Source organism: Miniopterus schreibersii (genome assembly GCF_964146895.1).
Source record: "Miniopterus schreibersii genome assembly, chromosome: 12".
NCBI lineage: Eukaryota > Metazoa > Chordata > Mammalia > Chiroptera > Miniopteridae > Miniopterus > Miniopterus schreibersii.
Window position 1 is genome coordinate 66,721,477 of NC_138112.1, and position 22,024 is coordinate 66,743,500.

A 22,024-nucleotide genomic window follows, 5' to 3' on the forward strand; every position below is an offset into this window, starting at 1 on the left:
CCTGCGCTCCCTGCCGCCGCCCCGCCCTCTCGACCCCGCTCTTTTCCTCCCGCCCCCCAACTGCCCGCCCCCTTTCGCACCCCTTATTGCTCTCTCCCCCCTCCTTTGCCCCCTCCGCTCCCCTGTGCCCTCGACTTGTCTTTCTCTGGGCGCAGGGTCCCTCTGCTGCTCCCCAGATGCCCCCTCCCCTCGGGGACGCTCCACTCTCCCCTCTCCCCTCCTCTCGCTCCCAACTGTCCCCCGTCTTTCTTTCTCCCCTTCTTCACCCCCCCCTTCCCTCCCTCGACTTCTCTGCCCCTCCCCTTCTTTTCTAGCTGATCTTCTGAACTGCTGTCCCCTCGCCTGGTAACACCGGGCCGGTCCCTGCGCTGTCTCGGCTGCCGCCTCCCTGCCCCCCGACCTCCCCGTCCAGGGCCCCTCCTGCGCCCCCTCGGGCTCAGCCTGTGTCCAGCCCTCTGCTTCTTGAGAAACGCCGGGAGGTCCTGGCTTCCCCTTTCACTGCTTCTGGGACCCAGCTGCGTCACATGATGCTGCGGGGTGTTTAGGAGAAATGAAAGCCTGGGTCACAGGGTCCCTGCCCGCCCAGCTTTCTAAAATCCTCCCCTCTTCCAGGCCCGCTGCCCCCTGCCTGCCCAGCCGCCCCCCGCCTGCCCCCCTTTCTGGAGGCTGGAGGAACACGTCCATCTTTCACTTTCATTTCTCCCCTCGTCCCCCTTTGGCGGCATCCTGTTCCAGTCACCATCCCCAGCTAGAACGCCAGAACTGGAAAGGCCGGCTGTCATTCGGTCTCACCCGACACTTTGCAGCTACAGAGAATGAGGCCCAGTGGAGCGGGGACCAAGGCACACAGGGCCACCTGGTCACCGTAACCGAGCTAGGGGCAAACCACAGGGGAAGCCCTCAAAATGCAATTCGGATTGTGCAAATGCCACTGTGAGGAAGGAAGTAGGCATCCTCAAGAAGCATGTGGCGCCATAGGGATGAGTCAAGATTGAGAGGGACGCGGACCTCAGACTAAATCAAAACCAGGCCTCAGCACTCCCCTCCTCGGAGCCCTGCGGAGCACTTGGGTGAAGAGTCGGCCCTCATCCAGCCCTAAAAGCCCAGCCAGATCTGACTCCTGCCCTCCTCCAACCTCAGGATAGCCCCAACTCCACTCAAGTCCAGCCACGCTGACCTTCTTTCTGTGCCCCTCACGTGCTGAGCTCCTTCCTGCCTCAGGGCCTTTGCATCTGCTGTTTGCTTTGCCGGAACTGCCCTTCCTCCAAGTCTTTGCATGGCTGGCTTCTTCTCTTTATTTAGGTTTCAGCTGAAATGTCTCCTTTTCACAGACCTTCCCTGATCATCCCATCTAAGAGGTTGCCTGATGGAGTCTCCACCCCTTTCTCTGTCACACTGTCTTGTTTTAATGTCTTCAGTGCACATAATCCTCCTTCAGTGACTAGTTTATTGTCCCCCCAGTAGAATAGACGTTCCATTGGATCTTGTCTAACTTTTTTAAAAGATTTTATTTTTTTTTAGAGCAGTTTTAGATTTACAACAAAATTGAGGGAAAATACAGGGATTTCCCATACACCCCTGCCTCCACACACACACAGCCTCCCCCACTAGCAACATCACTCACCAGAATGGTACATTTTCTTTTACTGAGGATGCACCTACATTGACATCCTAATCATTTTGTGGGTTTGGACAAATGCATAGTGACTATATCCATTATTATAATATCATGCAGAGTATTTTCACTGCCCTAATAATCCTCTGTACTCTACCTATTGTCTCTCCCCCTGCCTCCCCCTACCGCAGCCCTGATCTTTTTAATGTCTCCATAGCTTTGCCTTTTCCAGGATGTCATACGGTTGGAATCATACTCTACACAGCCTTTTCAGATTGGCTTCTTTCACTTAGCAATATGCATTAAGTTTCCCCTGTGTCTTTTCATGGCTTGATGGCTCATTTCTTTTTAGTGTTGAATAATATTCAGTTGTCTGCATGGACCATAATTTATGCATTCACCTACTGAAAAACATCTCGGATACCTCCAAATTTTGTCAATTATGAATAAAGCTGCAATAAACATTTGCCTGCATATTTTTGTGTGGACATAGTTTTCAGTAAATACCAAGGGCCATGATGGCTTGATTGTATAGTGAGAGTTCGTTCCGTTTTGTGAGAGTATCCCACTGAACTGTCCTCCAAAGCAGCCGCACCCGTTGGCACTCCCAGCAGCAATGAACGAGAGCTCCGGCTGCTCGGCATCCTTGTCGGTACTGGGTGTGCCAGTGCTCTGGATTTCGGCCGCTCTACTAGGTGTGTAGTGGCATCTTGTTGCTTTAATTTGCATGTCCCCGATGACACATGACGTGCAGCATCTTTTCATATGCTTCTTTGCCATCTGCAGGTCTTCTTTGGTGAGGTATCTGCTCAGGTCTTTGGCCTATTTTTTAATTGGGTTGTTTTCTATTGAGCTTTAAGAGTTCTTTGTATATTTTGGATAACAGTGGGGCTAAGCTTGTCTCCCAGTCCTTCCCAAGACTTGCCACTCACATCGAGTTTTCTCTTATACCTGGTCAACCCCCTCCCCACACCTGTAGGGGGTCCTGGGCTTGTGAATAGGTGGAAACCAAAAAATGGCCCTTCCCTCGAAACCACCAGGTCTCACAGTGAGGTCCACGGACCTCTATGAGTCCCTGACACCCTTTCAGGGATCTCTGAGGTCAAACCCTTCTCATAGTAATACAGCGTGAAGATGCAAGTTGCCTGGTGTGAAAGCAATGATGGGTAAAGCCGCTAGTGCCTTAGCATGAATAGAAGCGCTGGCCTCAGACTGTACCAGAAGCCATAGAATTCATCACCCCCACTCACCCAGAGTAAAACGGGGAAAATTGCTAGTTACTTAAAAATGTCCTCAATGAAGCAGTTAGTTATTAATATTATGAAATCACAATCCTCACATACATGTCTCTGGAATATTCTACTTGACAAGAGGAGAAGCCCACACAGGGCACTTCTGCTGAATCCACGCAGGACGGGCCCTTCCGGGAAGAGTGCTGGTGCCATTTGGTTTGCAAGCTGAACTAGCTGCTGTTTCGTTTTCTTCTTGTTTGCTTATTTGTTTCCTTCATGGGACACCATCTTTTCTGGGAACTGTGGTGATTCAGATGTGAGGATCTGGCAGATAATTTTTCTAAAGTGAACTCAGTGAGCCTGCTAGGTCAAAGAAAACAACGGACAGTGTTTGTCGTCCATGATGAAATGGGAGCTTCGTGGTGAAAATTCGAATTTTAGAAAACTCACATCTGCCACTAAGATCTTTATAGCTTCCCAATACTTAAGTAGTCTTTTGCTACCACAGGTGTTTGCTGCTGATTTCTTTTTGTTTATCATGCTAATTATCTTTTTGTTTGGAGGAGCTTCCAGGATCTGAGGATTGTGCCTTTCGTCAATTCTGGAAATTTTCCAGATCGACCTATTCAAATCCTTGTTCCATCCTCTGTGTCTCTTAACTAATCTGTTTCATTGTTTCCATCTCTTTCTCTCTGTGCTGCATTCTGGGTAAGTTCTTCAGGTCTGTCATCCAGCTCACTAGCTCTCTCTTCAGCTATGTTAATCTGCTGTTTAATCTGTCTTTAGATTGCTAGTTTTGAAGATTATATTTTTCATTGATAAAAGTACTACTTTAAAAAAAAAATCTTCCTGGTCATTTAAAATTGTCTCAGTCCCTATCTATACCTTTGATTTCCAGCTTTTATTTCTTTAAGCCTATGAAACATTCTTATTTTATACTACATATATCATAATTCAATCTAGTTTCTGAAGGACTGAGTCTATTATTTACTGCTTTGTGCAATTCTCACTTAAAATGACTTATTGTGATGGTTAATTTTATGTGTCAACTTGACCAGGTCACGAGGTGCTCAGATATTTGGTTAAGTGTTATTTCTGGGTGTATCTGTGAAGGTGTTTCTGGATGAGATGAGCATTTGAGTCCATAAACTCAGTAAAGCAGATGTCCCTTCCCAAAGTGAGTAGGCCAGTTCCATTCAAGGTCTAGGTTTTATTTTGTTTTTCACTTTGCTCAGTACTCTAGGTTTTGTCCCATTAAACTGAATCTCTTGTTACCTGGGACCAGCAGGTACCTCAGTACACCCTCAGCTTCTGCTCTCAATGATCTCTTTGGATTTGTGCTTTTGTGTCATTTTTGGTCTCTGATAATTATCCTTCATTTCTTGCCACCTCAGCTATGCATTTCTAAATATGTTTTTAAATATTTTTATCCAGCTTTTTTTGGGTGTGTGTTTTGTTTCAGGAGAACTTTTCAGGATATGCTGTCTACCATGCTGCCAAAAACAAAAGTCGAGCCATCTTTCCTGGCCCGTTCAAACATCTGTCTCTTAAGACCCTGCTCATGAGCAGACCTCCCAATATATTCATCTTACCCTGGCCTGCAGTTTGGTCACCTGCGCTTGTGAACTACCTGCTCCTCGAGGGCAGGGAAGTGGTTCTATCACCTTCCACAGAGCTCATTCCAGAGTTTCTCACACGGCTGTTTCTCAAAGTGTCAGTTGAATGAAATTAAGAAGGCTGGAGGCACCCATCCACCACCTGTGCTGCCACTGACCTCCCACAAGAGGGCAGCCTCAGCTGGTGCGAGAGCCCTTTCTACCCCCCAGGGAAGGGAAGGGTTTAGGTGGGAGGAGCCTGGTTCCCTGTGGCTCCAAAATCTGCAACATCAAATGCCCTGATGATAGGACCCAAGGGAGAAATCCTCTCCATTCCACTGGTGGGGAAATGAAGACAAGTGAAGATCAAGGGGGTGTCAAGCCAGGACGGGTGAATCTGAGATGGGGGTCATATAGGAAGGGGCCAGGTCCGAACCAGTTTCCTCAAATTCTTTAAGGGTTCTGCTTGGACAACCCAATTAAGTCATGTTCCTTCATTCCCTCAACTGTAGGCCCCAGAGGAAGTGCAGTGGTGAATTAAATACACTGGGCCCTTGCCTCATTCCCAGTGTCCAGTGCAGCCCAACTGGACGACTCGGTGTTTTCCAACCAGTCCTGGCTTTTCTGCCTCCCCTCTTGCTCTCTCTGCTCCTTCTGGCCCAGAGGCCACCACCCGTCCCTACCTGTTGAAATCCTGCTCTTCTTTCCTGGGCCAGCTCCCATGCCTGACTCCCTCAGAGGAATGAACGCCCAGCCTGGGACCCGAGGGGAGGGGTCACAGGCCTCTCCAGGGCCATCTCAAGGGATGGTTTCAGCCTGCAAAGGAGGTGGGGACAAACCACGTCTCAGGCCCTTCCTGATTTACGATTCTGTGAGGGACATCAGAGGCTCTCCCTCTCAAAAGTGCCAGACCACACCTTCCCTCTTCCCAGCCATCACTGCACCCAAGGACAGGGTAACTCTTGGGATGTAATCCCATGAGAGCCGGATTCCGTGGAATGGGACACATGGTGGGTCCCTCACTCACCTTTCTGACATGTATTGATTGAACATCTATTATGTACCAGGTCCCCAGGAACGAGGCATGCCCCTCCCACCTCCTTTTTCCTTAGTGTGTGTGTCTCACTGTGACTGTTGGGGTCCATTTAGGCTCGGTGGGCTCACAGCCGAGGCAGCTGCACTCTCCTTGAGCCCCTGTGATAAGGACCTGGCTTCCTGGAGAAAAAAACCACAAGCAGAGCACAGAGGTGTGAGACTCACAGGCGGTGTGCCACCTGCGCATGCGTGCGGGAGCGCTTTCTCTTGCTAGAGGAAGATACAAACGAGCAGCGCAGGGCAGGCGCTGTGAGGCGAGCCCGGGGCCCAGGCTACTCCCTGGCCTGGGGATGGCGCTTCCCGCCGGTGGACACGCGTAGCCGTCAGAGATGGCACCAGACATGAGGCCCTTCTTCGTGATCGCCGGATTGCTGACGGCAGCCCTCTCAGGTAGCCCCCCTTTCCCACCTCCTGCTACTCTGGCTGGAGGACTTGGGTCCTGGCCTCTTGGCCTCTTGGCCTCTTGGCCTCTTGGCCCACTTTCCGGTTGTTTTCTCCCACTCACCTTTCTGGAGCCTTGGAGCCAGTACTCCCTGCCAGGGTTTACTGGTGTGGAAACAGAATTCTGGGCCGAGGGAAGCTGGGTCCACCTGGTAGTGGAGATGCCAAGTGCTTTCAATTTCATATGAGGGAGACCCAGGGCAACCCATCAGGAGGCCATCGGAGACAGCTGGGAGGATGGGAGCACTGGGGAGCTCTGGGGAGCTCTTTTCTCTGTCTCCGCCTCGTGTTCTGAGCCTCCTGACTCACACTGGTTCAGGGAAAGCCGTTGAGCTCTGGGAGTGGGAATGTGAGTGTCTTTAGCCCTGTGTGGGTCAGCCTGGCCTCTCCTGCTGTACCAGGAGCACCTTCCACTCTGAGCTGAGACGGACAGATGGTCAGAATGGACCCTTCCTTCCCGTTTCCATCATTCACACTCTGTTCTCCACAAGGCCCAGCCACTGGCCTCGGCTCAGAATGAAGTCTGATTCTGAAAGGTCTGTTGGTCGGCGTTTGGGCCAGAGGAGCTGACCTTAAACAGTGCCTGAGGGGAAGCGGGAACCCAGGGCCTGGGCAGAGCTCAGGACAGTGAAGCGAAGGGGCCTCTGGAGCCAAGTTCCCTACACTTCAGCCCTAGTCTCATCCTGACACTCCTGCCTGGCCTACTCCACTCCCAGAACGGTAATTTTTTGTGTTTTTAAAATTGCGTTTATATTCGGTTGACTCACTTGTTACTAATACAAGTTTAGTTTTGAAAGGAAACTATGTCACTGTTACCAATGGAAAACCAACATCATATGCCATGAGTAAAACGTAAAGGTAAGAGTAAAAATAAACAGCGGTGAAAACTAATTTCAATTACGTGCTCATGAAAAGTTAAAAGAATGTCAAAGCCCTTGATCCTGAACCCACATCTTGCCACCTTGCCGCCTGTGTTTAAGGGGAGCTGAGGGAAACGACAAAGACAAGTGGCTCCAAATTGTTACTTTTGTCTTGACTTTTTAGGGACAATGAATGCACTTCTAGCAGGAGACAGCTTGCTCACTGATTTAATGGCATTAAATGATGCTTCCTTACACCCTCCTGCGGGTCCCCAGTGGTATATGTCCTACAGCTGAGAAACAGTCTGGCAGGCAGGGCATTCCGGGCAGAAGGAAATGTGAGCCAAAGTCCCCCAGGAGTAGAGGGGCACAGAGGGAGCCTCTGTGTGGCCAGAGCGAGCTGGCGTGGGGAGACTGCGACCGGGCCTGCCTGGGTGGTTCTCGCCTCCGCCCTGGTCCAGCAGGCCCCAGCCCCAGCCACATGCAGCCAGATCTGCTTGTGGGCTTCTCCGTGGCCAAATTGGTGTGTTGGGCAGATCAAGGTGGGGAAAGAAGAGTAGAACCTCCAAGGAGGGAAAAAAGGGTAGAAAGGAAATGAACAGAGGAGAGTGAGGAAAGGGAGCCGGGAGAATGGGGCCACGAGTTCCAGGGCCTTCACCTAGGAGTGGTGTGTGCAGCCTGGTGGGCTCACTGGCTACACCCTGGGACTGCAGGCGGCTGGGGTCTGGCCCTCTGGGGCCTTGGCAGGCCTGGCTGTGGCAATGGGTGCCAAGCAGGACTCCTCTGTCCCAGCTCTAGGCTCCACCGGGGCCTCAGACAGCTGTTTCTCTGCCCAGGCTCTGGGTCGGCCTCTCGTCAGGCCTTGGTTTGTGCTGTTGAATGACATGAACAGAGACTGGGGCCTAGAGAGCCATGCTTTCCAGTTCTCTGCTGCTGCTCCCTGGAGGCCTGGGTCCACCTACCCTCCAGTTCTGTGCCTGTTTCCCGATCAGCTAGCTGAGGATGAAGAAGCGGAGGGAATGAATTAGAAGCCCATGACTGGGGAGGGAAGGGTGAGGTGGAAAGGCTGGAAGTATTGCCAGTCCTGGCCTCTGGTTCACTGTGTGCTCCTTCTCTCTGGGCCTCGGTGTTCCTGTTGGGGGAATGGGGTGCTTTGGGCAGACAGTCCCTAAGGGCTCGGTCAGACCTGACCTCTGCTTGCGATGCAATAACAAAGAACCCAGCCTTTCGCCCCGGGCCAGTGTTGAGTTTGGGGATACTGGCGTCATCTGAACTGTGGTTGCTGAGGTCCTTGAGGGCTGCTGATGTGCACTGCAAAGGCTATTTGTGGTCACTTTTAAAAAGCCATTATGGTTTCTTGAGTTAACAATTTTTTTAAATCTATTTTAACTTAGAAGTTCAACATACAAATCTCATTTTATGTATAAGTCCAGTAATTTTTAACAATGATTCTCAAGGGGTCTTTGATTACTATTTCAGTAATCAGGTTGAACAGAGTAAGCTTCCTTAAATAATAAATCCCACTTACACACGTAGCTGATTCGATTCCTTTAGGGCTGTGCGGTCCCGTACGGTATCTACCAGAATGTGCACTGAAAATGCAGTAGTGTGACCTGAGATGTGTTGGAAATGGGAAATACACAGAAGATTTGGGAGATGTGTTTAAAAAAAAAGTAAAGTATCTCATTAATAACTTTTATATGAATTACATGTTGAAATGATTGTATTTTGGGTATGTTGGGTTAAATAAATTTTGTTGTAGTTGTGTTTACCTATTACTTTGAAAAATGTGGCTACTAGAAAATTTAAAATAACATAAAGGGTGAAGTCAGAGTAGGTTTATAGCTGTTCGTATGGAAAATAATACAATAATTAATAAATATGTCTCATGTACTCACAACTGTAAACCTACTTTGGCCCCATCCTGTATATGCTCACATTACATTTATAGGGACAAGACTGCCTTAGATATGCTAAACTACATTTACAAATTTAGTAAATTTGATTTTCTTATAAATGCTTCAAATACCACTAAGAAATGAAACCTTCCCAAGGATTTCAAAGAACGCCTTCGATCTAAAAAACTAACTCATAAACAGAGTGAATATTAAGTTCTCTTAAATATTCTAATAATGTGTACAGACATTGTCAAGTTCTCTTAATTTTTCAGCCTAAAATTTCCACTAACATCAATTAACTCTATCACACCCGTGAGAATCTCTAGTGGCCAAATGTTCTTAAACATCAAAAATACGGGGCTTTATACACGAACACACAAAACTTGACCCAACTTTCACTTAATACAAATACACAGCCGCTACGGGGTTTTCTTTATTTCATCTCTCTTTTTTAAATTCGAATCTTCCTGGGCTTGCCATTGCCGGTGGCGTGGGTTATCTGGAGCGGGGTGGACTTTCCATCTCCGTGGACTGGGATGAGGTCAGCTTCTTTGTTGTTTTGCCAAAATATAAGGCGTAATTGTGTTGTGTTGCTGAGGGACATGCAGTGCCCTTTTTAAGAGCCATGTCCTCCAATTGGGCTGGTCCCTTGACCCATGACCTCTGAATCCAAGGGGTACAACCTAATTCTCTGGGTCTAGCCCCCACCACTCGATTGGATTAAGTTAAAGCAATGTGTTTATTACCTATTCTTTTTTATTTTCTTTCACATTCTCCCCGCCTGGCAGGACAACAGCCCATAGATATATAAATAACGTATGACAGCTGTCTGCATGTTTCTTCTGGCTTAGTCTGGCTCTCTGGTCACAGGCCGATGGCTGGGGGGACAGATAGTATGGCTGTCCAGTGGTGATGTGCGATGAGGCAGCTGGGGCGCTGGGCTAGCACATTTAGCTAAATGCAGATGATCACCGAAGGATCTAGAAACGCTGCCCACGGCCTCCCTTGCTCAGTCTGCATTTACCAATGCCTGCTCCACACCAGCCTCGTTTTCTTATGGGAAAGCTCAGGAATTAAATTGGTCTCCAGATGTTAGATTCAGATGCTGAAGAATCAGCAGGTGACCCCTACTGAGGCTTTGGGACAGGGGTTTGGAGGAAAAGACCACCCCAGGACAGGGCCACCTTCCCCCTGCCTGGACCACAGCTGTGAAACCAACTAACGCCCGCACGGGTGCTCAGCCCTGCCCTGAGCAGACTGTGGTGGGGCTGGAGCCCCCAAGCCCACCTCCTTCCCTAGTCACCATGCCCCCAGTCCCTCCACCCCACCCTCAGCGCCGGACCCCGGGCCAGGCTGTGGTGAGGTGGGCCCCCCATGTTTGCTAGAGCAGCCGTCTACCTGACGATCGACTTAATATGCTTTCTTAACTGATTTTAAAGTGAAAATACATTATTTTTAGGAAAATAAAACGAACACTTTACATTGCTCCCTTAAAGGTGAAGCCATTGCAAATCACCTTAATGGCAGCAATGGTGAAAATAAACATCATGGAAACAAAACAATGTCCTTCCGTTCTGGCTGGATGCCAGCTGCTTTCCCTGGGCTCGGGCGGGGGGCCGTGGGCATCAGAGAGGCGCTGAGGACTAGCCCTTGGGGGATTTTCTCCTTCAAGTAAGCAGAGAGGCTGGGAGGGAAAAGGGGGCATAGCTTCCCTCAGTGATGAGGTGGCGTTTTGTGCCATGTCGGTGACCTTGAAGTTGGATGGTATCCAAACTCATGTCTTCGATTCAGCTCAGGGAACCTGAACCCCAGCTGCAGGAGAAGGAGCCCTCAGGAGGGGTGAGCGGGGAAGGGGATTTTGGAACTCGCTCTGCCTCTAGCTTGCTGAGCAATCTTGGGCAAGTTCCTTCCTTTTTTGGCCCTAGTTTCCTCACTGCAAAAATGAGCTAATTGAACACTGAAGACTCGGCCTAAAACTCCTGATCCTCTGGGGTGTGTTCCCTGAGACTTCACTGGTTGTGGAGCAGATTGGTAGAAACTGGCCCCAGGATGGGCACGACATGACAACCCCTAGCGTGAGATAGACTTGGGTTCCCAATCCCAGCTGTGTGACTCCGGGGTTGTTTCTTAGCTTCTCCTTGCATGTATGCTACGGATACAAATACCTGGCTCGCCGAGGTGTGAAAGTTAATTTAGATAATGCATCTGAAAATACCTGAACATGGCAGCGCCCCAAAATCTTAGCTTATAAATGTCACACAGCAAGGACAGAGACCTCGTACGTGGGACTGCAGGATTAGTGGTTAGCATAACTGTTTGCGCCTTGAGCTCATTTGCCCACATGACAGATGAGAAAACTGAGGTTAGGCAAGGTTAAGAGACCTGTCCAAAGTCTGTAGCTAGTAAGTGGCAGGACTTGAGCTCAGGTCTCCTAACTGGCAGCTCAGTGCTCTTTCCATTGAAGAGAGCGGCCTGGCTTGTCCCCGGGTTGCTGCCCTCACGGCTCCATCCAAGTCTGAGGCATCTCTCCCAGATGTTGCAGCCTCACTATTGCACCCAGGGATGGCCCCCGGGGGCCTCTGGGGTCCTGGGGCCCCGTGGGAGGCTTGTCAGGGACAGATGGCGTCAAAAGTGGCTGCCTCCCTCACCATGGCTCAGCCTCAGGGGTTTGCCGCGCACTAACCTTGCCCATTGACGCCGGGAATGAATGAAGGTGAAGTCAAAGAGCCACTATGTGCCAAGGGAAAGCGTGCGTGGCAAGGTATCTAGTTACATTTATTTAGCACCTGCTGTGTGCTAGGCCTTCTGCTGGCACCAAGGTATGAGATATGAAGGTTTGCCCTTGAGCACTTTAAGTGTCATGAGGGAGGTGGTAACACACACGAGGGTCAGCCTGGGTAGGTGTAACCATAGGTGCAATGCAATGCTCGCCGTAACCATGCATTCACTGCAGGGAATCTACCATTCCCCAGGGATCGGCTAGGCTTACCCGGTTCCACCTAGACATCGGGCAACCATCCTTCATTATGGATGGGGAAACTGAGGTTCAGAAAGTTACATATTTTGTTTCAGGCTGGTGGCTGATGCTGTGGTCAGATCCATGTCTCCAAAACCCACGCTCTCCATCCCTGGGCTGCACTGTCTCCAGGAGATGCAAGTCAGAGGAGGGAGGGCTCAAGCCTCCTGGAGGCACAGCGGCTTCCCAGAGAGGGGACGCAACTGTCTCAGAGGGGCTGGACGTGGAGGGCAGAAGGTTTCGCACACAGAGGACGGCAAACAGTCCAGGCATAAAGCATAAAAAACAAGTGCGTGCAGAAACTGGTGAGATGGTTGGTTGTGTTGTGCAAATACCGACTTCCCAGGTTGGGTGATTTACTCTAGTTATGCGCTGTCGCCATGGGGAAGCTGGATGGTGAGGCTGGGACTTCTCTGTGCTATTGGCTCAACTTCTTAATTTCAAAAGAGTTGTGGGGGAGCATTTTAAGCAAAAGGACCCATTTGAGCAGCAGCCTGGAGGCAGGCCAGGCCAGGTGACAGTCCCCTAAGGGTTTCCCTGACTGCAGGCAGTTGTGACCAGCCAGCCCTGCTGGTCCACAGGGTTTGTCGGGTGACTGGGGCCACAGTTCCCAAAGTTGCTGAGATGCAGGCTGCTTTCTTCTCCTGATTCATCCCCACTGGTGGTCATGAGGGTTCAATGAGCTGAAACTTGTGAGAAGACCAAGCAGAGTGGAGGCCTGTGCTAGGTGCACATACAAAGGACACATGTGAGCCAGGCAAGCACAGGACAGTGGCCTCTCGGGCAGCACTTTGTAAACTCGTAAACCTGTCTCATCCGCATCGCAGCCCTGTGATGAGTGATGACTCCATTTTACTGACGAAGCAACTAAGGCAACCTCCAGAGCCCAGGCTGGGATGAGGCTCAGTGAGATGTGGGCCGTGAGGCATGTGGGGAAACACAGCGCTCCTTGGGGTGCTAGAGAACCCCGTGGCCACACTGCTGCTGGGCCTGGGCCCGGGACCAGAGCTCACAGGGACAGCAGAGGGGAGAGGAAGCCCCGGTTCCTGCCCACGTTTTGTAGACTCTTGTGGCCCCACTGCCTTCTGCCTGCAAATGGCGCTGAGAGAGCCTCTGGGAGTCCAGCCTGGGCAGCCAGGCAGGGCCGACGGGGCGAGGAGGAATCTGTCTTGGGGATCCCATCGGAGCACCCCACTTCCAATTCAGAAGTCACTTCCTGAGTCCTGAGTGAGGGAAGACACAGAGGAGCAGCCCCTGTGTCCTCACAGCTACGCACAAAGCCAAGCACAGCTCTGTCCATTTTACAGAATCGCAGACTCACGCTCCGAGCTCACGCCAGCCACGCAGCCGGCTGCTGAGAGAAGCGGGACCAGAGTCACTTTCTGGTCACCGACCGGTCCCCACCAGCTACTTCTTCCTAAATGGGGCTTGGGGGAGGAAGATTTTACCTGCACTTCAGTATAATTTTTTACACTTCAGTATAATATTTTTTCACCTCTAGCCCAGGGTGCCGGGGAGCTAGGCCGAGGGGGGACAGAGGTGGGGAAACAAACCCAGGGCGGGCAGGAGGTTACCCCCGCTCTGCTCAGAGAGAAGTTGTTTCCCTTCCTTCCTTCACTAAACTAAAGTAAACACCCTTGCCAAATGAATCAAGCTCCTTGGAAACATGTGCTGAACTCTCCACGTAGTATTCTAGAAACATCGTGACAGTGTCTGAGCTGGATGACACCCCAGATTTGAGGCTTAGCCCTCCTGCTTGTCAGAGGAGAGGACACGAGGCACAGAGTGGGAGCGATGTGCCCAGGTCACGGGGCAGGGTGAGCAGCGGGCCTGCAGGCCTGCCCAGGGCCTCTTCCACGACAGGGCAAGCGCAAGGGCGTGGCGGGGGCTGGGCAGGCCGGGCGTGTCCTCAGCTCCCCCTCGGGGCTGGGGCCCTGAGTGGCCTCGCGTTGCCGGTCCCATCTCCACAGCTTCCCTGCCTCCCCCACCCTCTGCCTTCTTTTTTTTTCTTTCAACTTTATTTCAACATAATTTCTGACTTACTGAGAAGTTGTAAGCTCCATATGCTTTTCACTCATGTCCCCGACTCTTAACATTTTACCACAATCACTTCATCATTTTCTCTATTTTTCTATGCTTATCTGAACCATTTGAGAGTAAGTTCTAGACATAATGCCCCTTTCTCGGAAATACTTCAGCGTGTCTTAAAATTTTCTCCTTCCTAACCACAGCGCACTTATCAAGACCAGATAATTAACACTAATACAATACTAGCAGGTAATCCACAGGCCCTTTTCAGATTTTGCCAATTGTTCCAACAATGTCGTCGAAGGCAAAAGAAAATTCCGTTTCATGTGCCACATTTTATCACCGTGCCTCTTTATTTCCCTTTGCTCTAGAACAGTTTCTCAGGCTTTTCTTTCTCTTTCATTGATGTTGATCTTTTTGAAGAGTAAGGGCCAGTTACTCTGTAAAATGTCCCTCATCCGGGTTTGTCTCTTGATTCCTCGAGATCAGATCTAAGTCCTGCCTCTTTCAGCAGGAAGAGCCCAGAAGGGATGTTGTGTCCTTAGTGCAACGTCTCCAGAGGCACGTGGGATCAGCTTGTTAACTTAAAAATAAAAGGCCAGAGTGAGAGGCAACCAGCACTTATTTGAGATCCAAAAGGCTATTCAGGAAGCACTAATTCAGGCAGAAACCCAGAGCCTGTTTAGGAGGTGAAAGCAAGGGGCATTTGCAGAAGGAAGGAATTTCTATAGGGCCAGATAAGCTAACATAGTGATCCTAATTCTAAAGAATGCTTTTAATTTTCAGCCAGGTGGCCACCACGTCTGCTTTCCTGTTACCTTTGCAAACAGTTGCCTGGGATACACTGCTTTAGGCCCAGTCTGAGGTTATTTTGCTCCGTTTTAACATTCCAGAGATTTGAGAAGATGCACAAGGCAGTCCCTCTGGGATGGCAGCTCTGACTCCATTTTGAAGTTGCTTAGTTTATATTATTTTTTACAAGTTTGTCCCATCACTGGTAGTCTAACTTGGATTGCTTGGCCAAGATCTTGTCTGCTAGGCACGGCTACTCTTTTCCCCTTTAAATTAGCATGTATCTTGTGGACAGATTCTTTGAGAATATGTAAATATTTTGGTCCCTCTCAAATCTTTAACCCGATAATTGTAATATTATGGATGATTCTGGCCTGAGTCAGTTTAACAACAGTTAAACTGTAACTCCATCGTTTTCTCCACCGTTTAGTTGCTGGCTTTCTTGGCCGGCTCCGTGGGTGGGAGCCAGTTGGCTCAGTGCCTTGAAAGCTGGTGCTCACGAGGCCGAGGTGTGAGCCCCCCTGTAGGTCGAGCCTCTGATGGCCTCCATCTGGCCTCGCCTCAGATTTTGGAACTTGGTTTGGCTCCTCTCTGCTACCAGGGCCATTCTCCCTCCACCTTTACAATTTTTGGCATTCATTTGTTGAGCTCCTATTATGTGTTGGGCCCTGGTTTCAGGCACTGAGGACATGGGACAAAGCCCCAGACTTCAGTGAGCTTATATTCTAATGCAGAAAGTAGACAAATGAGCAAATACATCCTTAAAGTAGTATTATTTCAGAGAGGAAAATATGAAACAAGGAAAATAAAGCCAAGTAAGGGGACCGAGAGTGGCTGGGCTGGGACACAGGTGGGGCCCCTGAGGGTATTTGAGCAGAGATCAGATTGATGAGATTAGCTGGGAGCTCCGAGATCAGGGAGCAGGCCATTCACAGCAGAGGAAACAGCAGGTGCAAAGGCCCAGAAGCAGGAATGAGGCTGACACCTTGAAGGAGGTTATGGAGGGAGGGGAAGGGGGAGGGGGAGGAGATGGAGTTGGAGAGGTTGGCAGGTGTCAGGGAACACAGATTGTGTAAGGGCTTGGAATTAACCCAGAGGAAATGGGAAATCATCAGAGAGCTTTAAGTGTAGAAGAATGTGACCTGATTTGCCTTAATGTGCGTACTGTGATTTAGCAAATATTTTTTATAGTCAACTCCATTTTAATGTGTTTATTGAAGCCTGGAAACCTTCTGTCACTATCATAGATCTCAAACCAAGATTACTTCAATAACTAGAATACATTCCCATAAACAAATAAGACACTGAAAACAAAGTGTCCTTAACCACCCTGCTCCACAAGCCCGGCAGCTTTCCCTTGTTAACCGGTGTTAGGGGTTCAAGGCTGAGCAACACCAAGGTCTCATGAGCCCAAGAACTGGAGAATTAGGAAAGGAATAATTTGCCTACTCTGTGATGCAAAACTATTTAGCCTGGAATCTTAAATTCTCTGCTAACTGGTGGGAAGATGAGTTGGTGGAGGTAGTGGGCCCAGTTGGGGCTATGTTGTGAGGGAGACAAGCACAGTCTGGTCGGCAGTGTAAAATCAGGGGCAGCCAGAAGGGAGAGAGCCCCCCACCTCCAGCAGTCAGACCCCAACTGGTCCAACTCACCCATTTAACCATGAGAAACTGAGGCCCTGAAATGGGGCAGGGACTTACCCAAGGTCATAGTAAGAGCTGGTTTCAACTCTAGCATCTCTGATTGTCACTCCCACCCGATTCCAGCTGAAGATTCAGACATGATGTAAACATTAGTCATCCTTATTGTAAAAACGTTGTGAGAACCACATTAGAAGAAATCCACCCAGCCCCTGTGCACGGCGCGGCCTCTCGCTCTTGAAGGTTGGAGTGTGTAGGTCTCCGGGGCATCATGGCAGCTTAGTCTCACCGGAGCACGCCCGTGGGTGTGCTGCTGGGCACCGCGCTGCTGTTGATCAGTATTGGTCAGGGCGGCCGTGGGAGCGTGGACCAGCGTTCCATTCCAGGCTCCAACGCGTCCCTGTGACCTTGGGCTAGTCCCTGACCCTCTCCGACGAGGGTGCAACTTCTAAGTCAGCTCCCCAATTCTTGCCCTCTAGATAGACTTCAGAGCCCTCCCTGGGTATCCTTAGGGATAATTTTTAGTCACCTGGCTCTGTGGGGGCTGCCTCGAGTCCAGCCACGTCAACAGAGCCACGGAACTCAGACCCACGGGACACTTGCGGGGGTATAGACTCTGGTGACCTGGGAGTGAGTGAGGGGCTCATCCCTCCATCCCGTCAGTTCCCCTCCTTCTTCTTTCCAGAACCCCCTGGAAGCTCCTCTGGGCTCACCCCAGCCTCTGCCCCCCGAGGCGACCTTTGTGGCAGGCATGTGTGTGACTCAGTTTCCCGGGCGGCCATCGTGGTGCCCTGCAGCCTGGCGCATGAGCGACAGGAAGGTACTGCCGCCCCGTTCTGGAGGCTGAAGGTGGCCGCGCAGGGCGCCGGCAGGGCTGGCTCTCCTGGCCGTGAGGGCCGGGCCGGGCCAGGCCTCGGGCCTAGCCCCCCGGGGTTCGCTGGCTCCCTTGGGGTGCCTCGTGGAAACCTCACCACGATAAGTAAGGTCCCATTCTGAGGTCCCGGGAGCCAGGCCTGCAACATAGCTTTTTAGTGCGACGCAGTTCAACCCATAGCAGTGTGTGTGTGGGTGGGTGGGTGTGAGTGGTGAGTGTGTGTGCATGTGTGAGAGTGTGTGTGCATGTGTGAGAGTGTGTGTGCGTGCACGCTCGTGTGTGACTCAGAGGTGGAATTTCTGGGTCGTGACTATGGAAATGTTTTCTTAAGCGGCTGTGCCAGCTCTGCTCCCCGCCCAGCGATGTGCACAGGCCCTGCTGATCCCCATTCTCACCAACGCTCAGTATCGCCACGCTGCTTTTTAAAAACTTATTTATTTTTAATTGCATTTATTGGGGTACATTGGTTAATAAAATTATACAGGTTTCAGGTGTACAGTTCTATAATACATCGCCTGCCTATTGTACCGCGTGGTCACCACCCCAAGTCAAGTCCCCTTGCGCCACGTGTCCCCCTACCACACTTCTTCATTGTCGTTCATTGTCGACAATCGAGGGAAGTAAACGAGGCTCCCCGCGGCCTTACTTCGCGTTTCTCCCGTCCCTGGGAGGCTGGACACTTGCCCTACGCTTATGGGTCCTTCGCGGTCCCTCTCCCTGCCTCTTGCACGCTTTTCTTGCGTTTGCCTCCTCCCTGGTTTATAAAAGAGACTCTTCTCCGAGACGAGGCTCCATTAGGGAAGACAAGGGGAGAGGAGGGGAAGGCAGGGCCGCCGTGCTGGCCTGAGGTTTTGAGGACTCCTGCGCACGGCTGCTCCTTCAGGGGGGACAGAAAACCATTTGGGGGCCTCTGTCTCTTTCCAAAACCTGTGGGGCCAGGTGCAACTCAGAACCTAGGCTTTAGGTTTAGAAAGCCGACGCGGGGCAAGTATTGCATGCTAGGTGACGTCCCGGCAGGGGCCTGGTCAGCCGCCGGGCTCCGATACGGGACACGAGGTTTCTGCAGCGAAATCTATGATGTTCACAGGGCACCACATAAATAGTGACGGTGAACCCCTCGTGTACATTCCAGTCTGGTCTTGCCACCAACAGAGTTTTGAGAACACTTTCCATTTGGGGGTTTTGGGGCCTCAGAATTGCAGGAAGGGGCTGTGCAAGAGTGTCCCAGCTTGGCAATCGAGAGGCGAGCCTTGCCGTGCCATTTCCTCCCCTGACCTCCTGATAGCCCCGGGAAGCCGAGACTAACATCACCATTTCTGTGAACACAGATCACGAGGCTCGGGGGTTAAGAACTCCAGATCCTCGTATTAGAAGGAAGAGATGGGATTTGAACCCACATCCGTCTGACTCCAGAGCCCACACACTTTCAACTCTCCCAGGCTGTCCCCAGCTCTATAGGGGCGGCTTCTCGGCTTCTCTGCTCCCCAGGACTCTGGAGTTTGGAAACAAAGTCACCAGCCAGAGGAGTGGATTGGAAGGACGGGGTGGGGCTGGGTGAGAGGCCAGTTGTCTGAGCCAGACCCTCACCTCAAAGCAGTGGGTGCTGGCTGCCAGGGTCTGGGATGCCCACCTCCAACTTCTTTAAAACTTCCCGAGGGCTTGTCACACTTAGGCATTGACCAAACATTCAACCAGGTGTCCACTTGCCCCAGTTTGGAACCTGAAAAACTTCGCACTGTGGGGAGAGGCACTGACCAGAGGTCTAATCCACCACTGGGGTTTAGGGCCAGAGAAAGTAGCAGTGTCTTCCCAGCACTCAAGTCAGGGCTCCAGCACCTTTGCACAGAGGTATGGGGAAGCCCCTCGATTCCAGCACTGGCAGGGGAAAGAGGAGGGCGTCCAGAGAGAGTGATGGGTCACTGCCCCACGTGATCCCTCCTCCTAGCCGACCTACCCTGCAGAAAGGTGCAATTTAGATCTTTCTCGTCATATTCTGGCTTTACCTCCTAGTATCTGTGACCTTGGGCAAGTCATTTCATCCCTCCGAGCCTCAGTTGTCTTATCTGGAAAACTGAGACTTCTTGGGGCCCTTATGGAGATGAATAAGAGAGTGTGTCCCATACGTATAGAGGAGGGGCACACAGTAGGCATTCAGATGTTAACGTCCTTCCAAATTTATTTCCTGAAATTGAACTCCTGCGTCCAGTTGGCCATGTGGCTGTTGGCTGCTGCCAGCCTCCAGCTGTTAATGATGCAGGTGGCCAGAGAGTCAGGCTGAATACTCTCAGTCTCTTCCAGCTTCTTCTTGAACCTGAATGGGTACTGGGTGGAAAGGGCACACCTGGAGCATGGAACTGATGGGCACAGGGACATGCCTGGGTGGGCACAGCTGCTGAGTCAGGGCTGGTCCCTGCTCCCCCCAGGGGACATTCTGATCCCAGCCTGAAGTCCCACCTGCCTGGGAACGGCTGTGTTTCCTTCCCAGGAGGGATGCCGGTGACTTCCGATGCCTTCTGGGTGACTGACGTGAAGGGGGCCCTTCTCTTAAGGGGGCTGTAGGCACCTCAGATAGGTCTCAGCACCATGCTTGGGAGCTGGGGGATGTTCACCCCTTGCCCACGCTGAAGCTTCATTCACCCAGAAACTGCTGTTCCAGCAGCTCTGAGACTTCGACCAGAGCCCCTCCTGAGAGCTGGTGGGTGGGGACAGGCCCCCTGAAAAACCCTGCACAGCCCAGCAGAGTTTTAGCTCCGCTGAAACCCAGAAACCCAGCCCTGCCCTGTGTACAGAGGGCTAAACTCTAGGGGATTTTATTCTTGAATTTCATATGCTTGAGTCTCTAGCTTAGCACAGCAGACCATGTCCTGCCCCCAGGCCTCTGCTGCCGCTGAACCCCCTCCCCAGAACACCTCCTGCCTCCGCTCACTGGTCGAAGCTGCCTGATACAGAGGCAAGAGTGAATCTGGGGAACAAACTTGGATTTGACTTTTGGCTCTGTCAACTCCAAGCTGTGTGACCTTGGGCTAGGAACTTGGTATCACTGAGCCTCTTTGTCAGTAAAACAGGTTTCATAATGGCACCTCTTCACAGGGTTATCACGAGGGTTCTGTAGGAAAGCTCTCGGCACAGAGAAAGTCCTTGGTAAATGTGGATCTGCTCCCCCCTCCCCAGGGATTTTTATTGAGCTGCTCAGGACCCTCTAAACTTGGGGTGTGCCATCTTACCATCCGGTACCTGCAAAGAAGAGAGAGTTTGGCACAGGATCCTGAGCAAGCCTCGGGGCCAGGGCCACAGGAGCCGTTGCTTTGAGAACTCCTGTTACCATGGCAACTGCAGTCCCCATCTCATCTCTAGGACCACTGGACGCAATGCAGAGCCAGGGAAGGAAGGGAGCGGTACATTGCGAGTGGGGGGCAGCTCTGCTAAAGTTCATAAGAAAGATGGGGAGGGGGGGACGGGAATTGCCCCTTTGCAGAGCAGAGAACCAAGGGTTCCTCAGAGACATCTCTATGCCTCGGGTGAGTGTATATACAATTGACCGTTGAACAATACAGGTTTGAACTACTTAGGTCCATTTATACATGGATTTTTTAAAATAAATACTATAAATTTATTTTCTCTTCCTTACGATTTTCTTAATAACAGTTTCTTTTCTCTACCTTACTTTATTATAAGAACACAGTATATAATTAATACCTATACAAAATATGCATTAATTGGTTGGTTTTGTTATCAGTAAGGCTTCTGATCAACAGAAGATTATTAGTAGTTAAGTTTTAGGGGAGTCAAATTTATATGCAGATTTTCGATTGTGTGGGAGACTGGCACCCTTAACCCCTGCGTGGCTCAAGAGTCAGCTGTATGTATAGTCAGTGGCCAGCTGGCCCCCCATGTCCACTGTGGACTAGACAGGAGAAAGCAGGTCAGAGCCTCAGGGTGTGACATTAAGAATGGCAGCTGGCACATACCACATCCTAAGCATTTCACTAGTGTCCATGCACCCTCATAGCAATCGATGTGGCCCATGAGTTACGCCCAGGACCAGGTGCAAACCAGCCTAGCTGGGCTCAGTGGCTTTCCCAAGGTCACATGGCCGAGATGGGTTCAGACCACTGTTCTGCCTTTCCCAGAGTCTCCACTCGAAGTCATGAGAAACAAATTTCCTGGAGTGGGGACTGTTAGCAGATGCATTCATGCCCCACGGAGCTTGTGGACCCTCCTACTCCTGGGTCCTCCCAGTTATACTGATCTCCCTAATTCCTGCTCCAGTCCCAGCACGTGGTACAAGTTCAGCAAATGTTAATGGGGTTGAATGCAGGTGGCAACAGACTCATTTCTCAGCTTTCAGGCCATGTCGCTCGCACGCCCTCACTTTCTTGAGCACAAGAGGAAGGGCGAGGGGCCTCCAGAATCGCGCTGCCAGGAGCGCTGGTGCCACGTGAGCCCTGCGCCTCCTTTCAGCGCCTTTCACTGCCCTTCACCCCCCTGGGCGTGGTGGGGGGAAGGGGAACTCAACCCGGCGTGCAAGGACATCCTCTGTCGTGTGACATGGTGACAACAGACAGTTAGACAGGCTGGATGCCTCTGACCTGAGGGACTAAAGGGCTCTGGGGCCAGGACTCCCGAAGCCTTTGCCGTCCCCCCTCTCCGTCAGTGGCGCTGCCCGGCTCAGGCTGTTTCAGCTGAATGCCACAGGCGGTGGCTCAGCAGGTTGCTTCTCACGGTTCTGGAGGGGGAGAGGTCCAAGGTCAAGGTGCCAGCAGACCCGGTGTCTGGGGAGGGTGCTCTCCCTGGTTTGAGACGGCCGGCCACCTCCTGATCTCCACGTCCTCACATGCTGGAGAGAGGCATCTCATGTTTCTTGCTCTTTTTTTTTAATCCTGAGGACCCATCCTCAAGACCTCATCTCACCTTAATTACTTCTCAAAGGCCCCACCT

The 22,024-nt window shown here is 51.2% G+C and overlaps 1 protein-coding gene across 1 annotated transcript in view; it reads left to right on the forward strand.

Moving 5' to 3' along the window:
• The first annotated feature begins 5,836 nt into the window (after positions 1–5,836).
• The window catches only part of CD6 (CD6 molecule), a 32,639-nt gene continuing 16,451 nt past the window's right edge, over positions 5,837–22,024 (forward strand). The window contains exon 1 of the mRNA XM_081154392.1: positions 5,837–5,927. Coding sequence (XP_081010518.1) covers positions 5,867–5,927 — 61 coding nt within the window. The 5' untranslated portion in view covers positions 5,837–5,866. The remainder of the gene's footprint in view (positions 5,928–22,024) is intronic.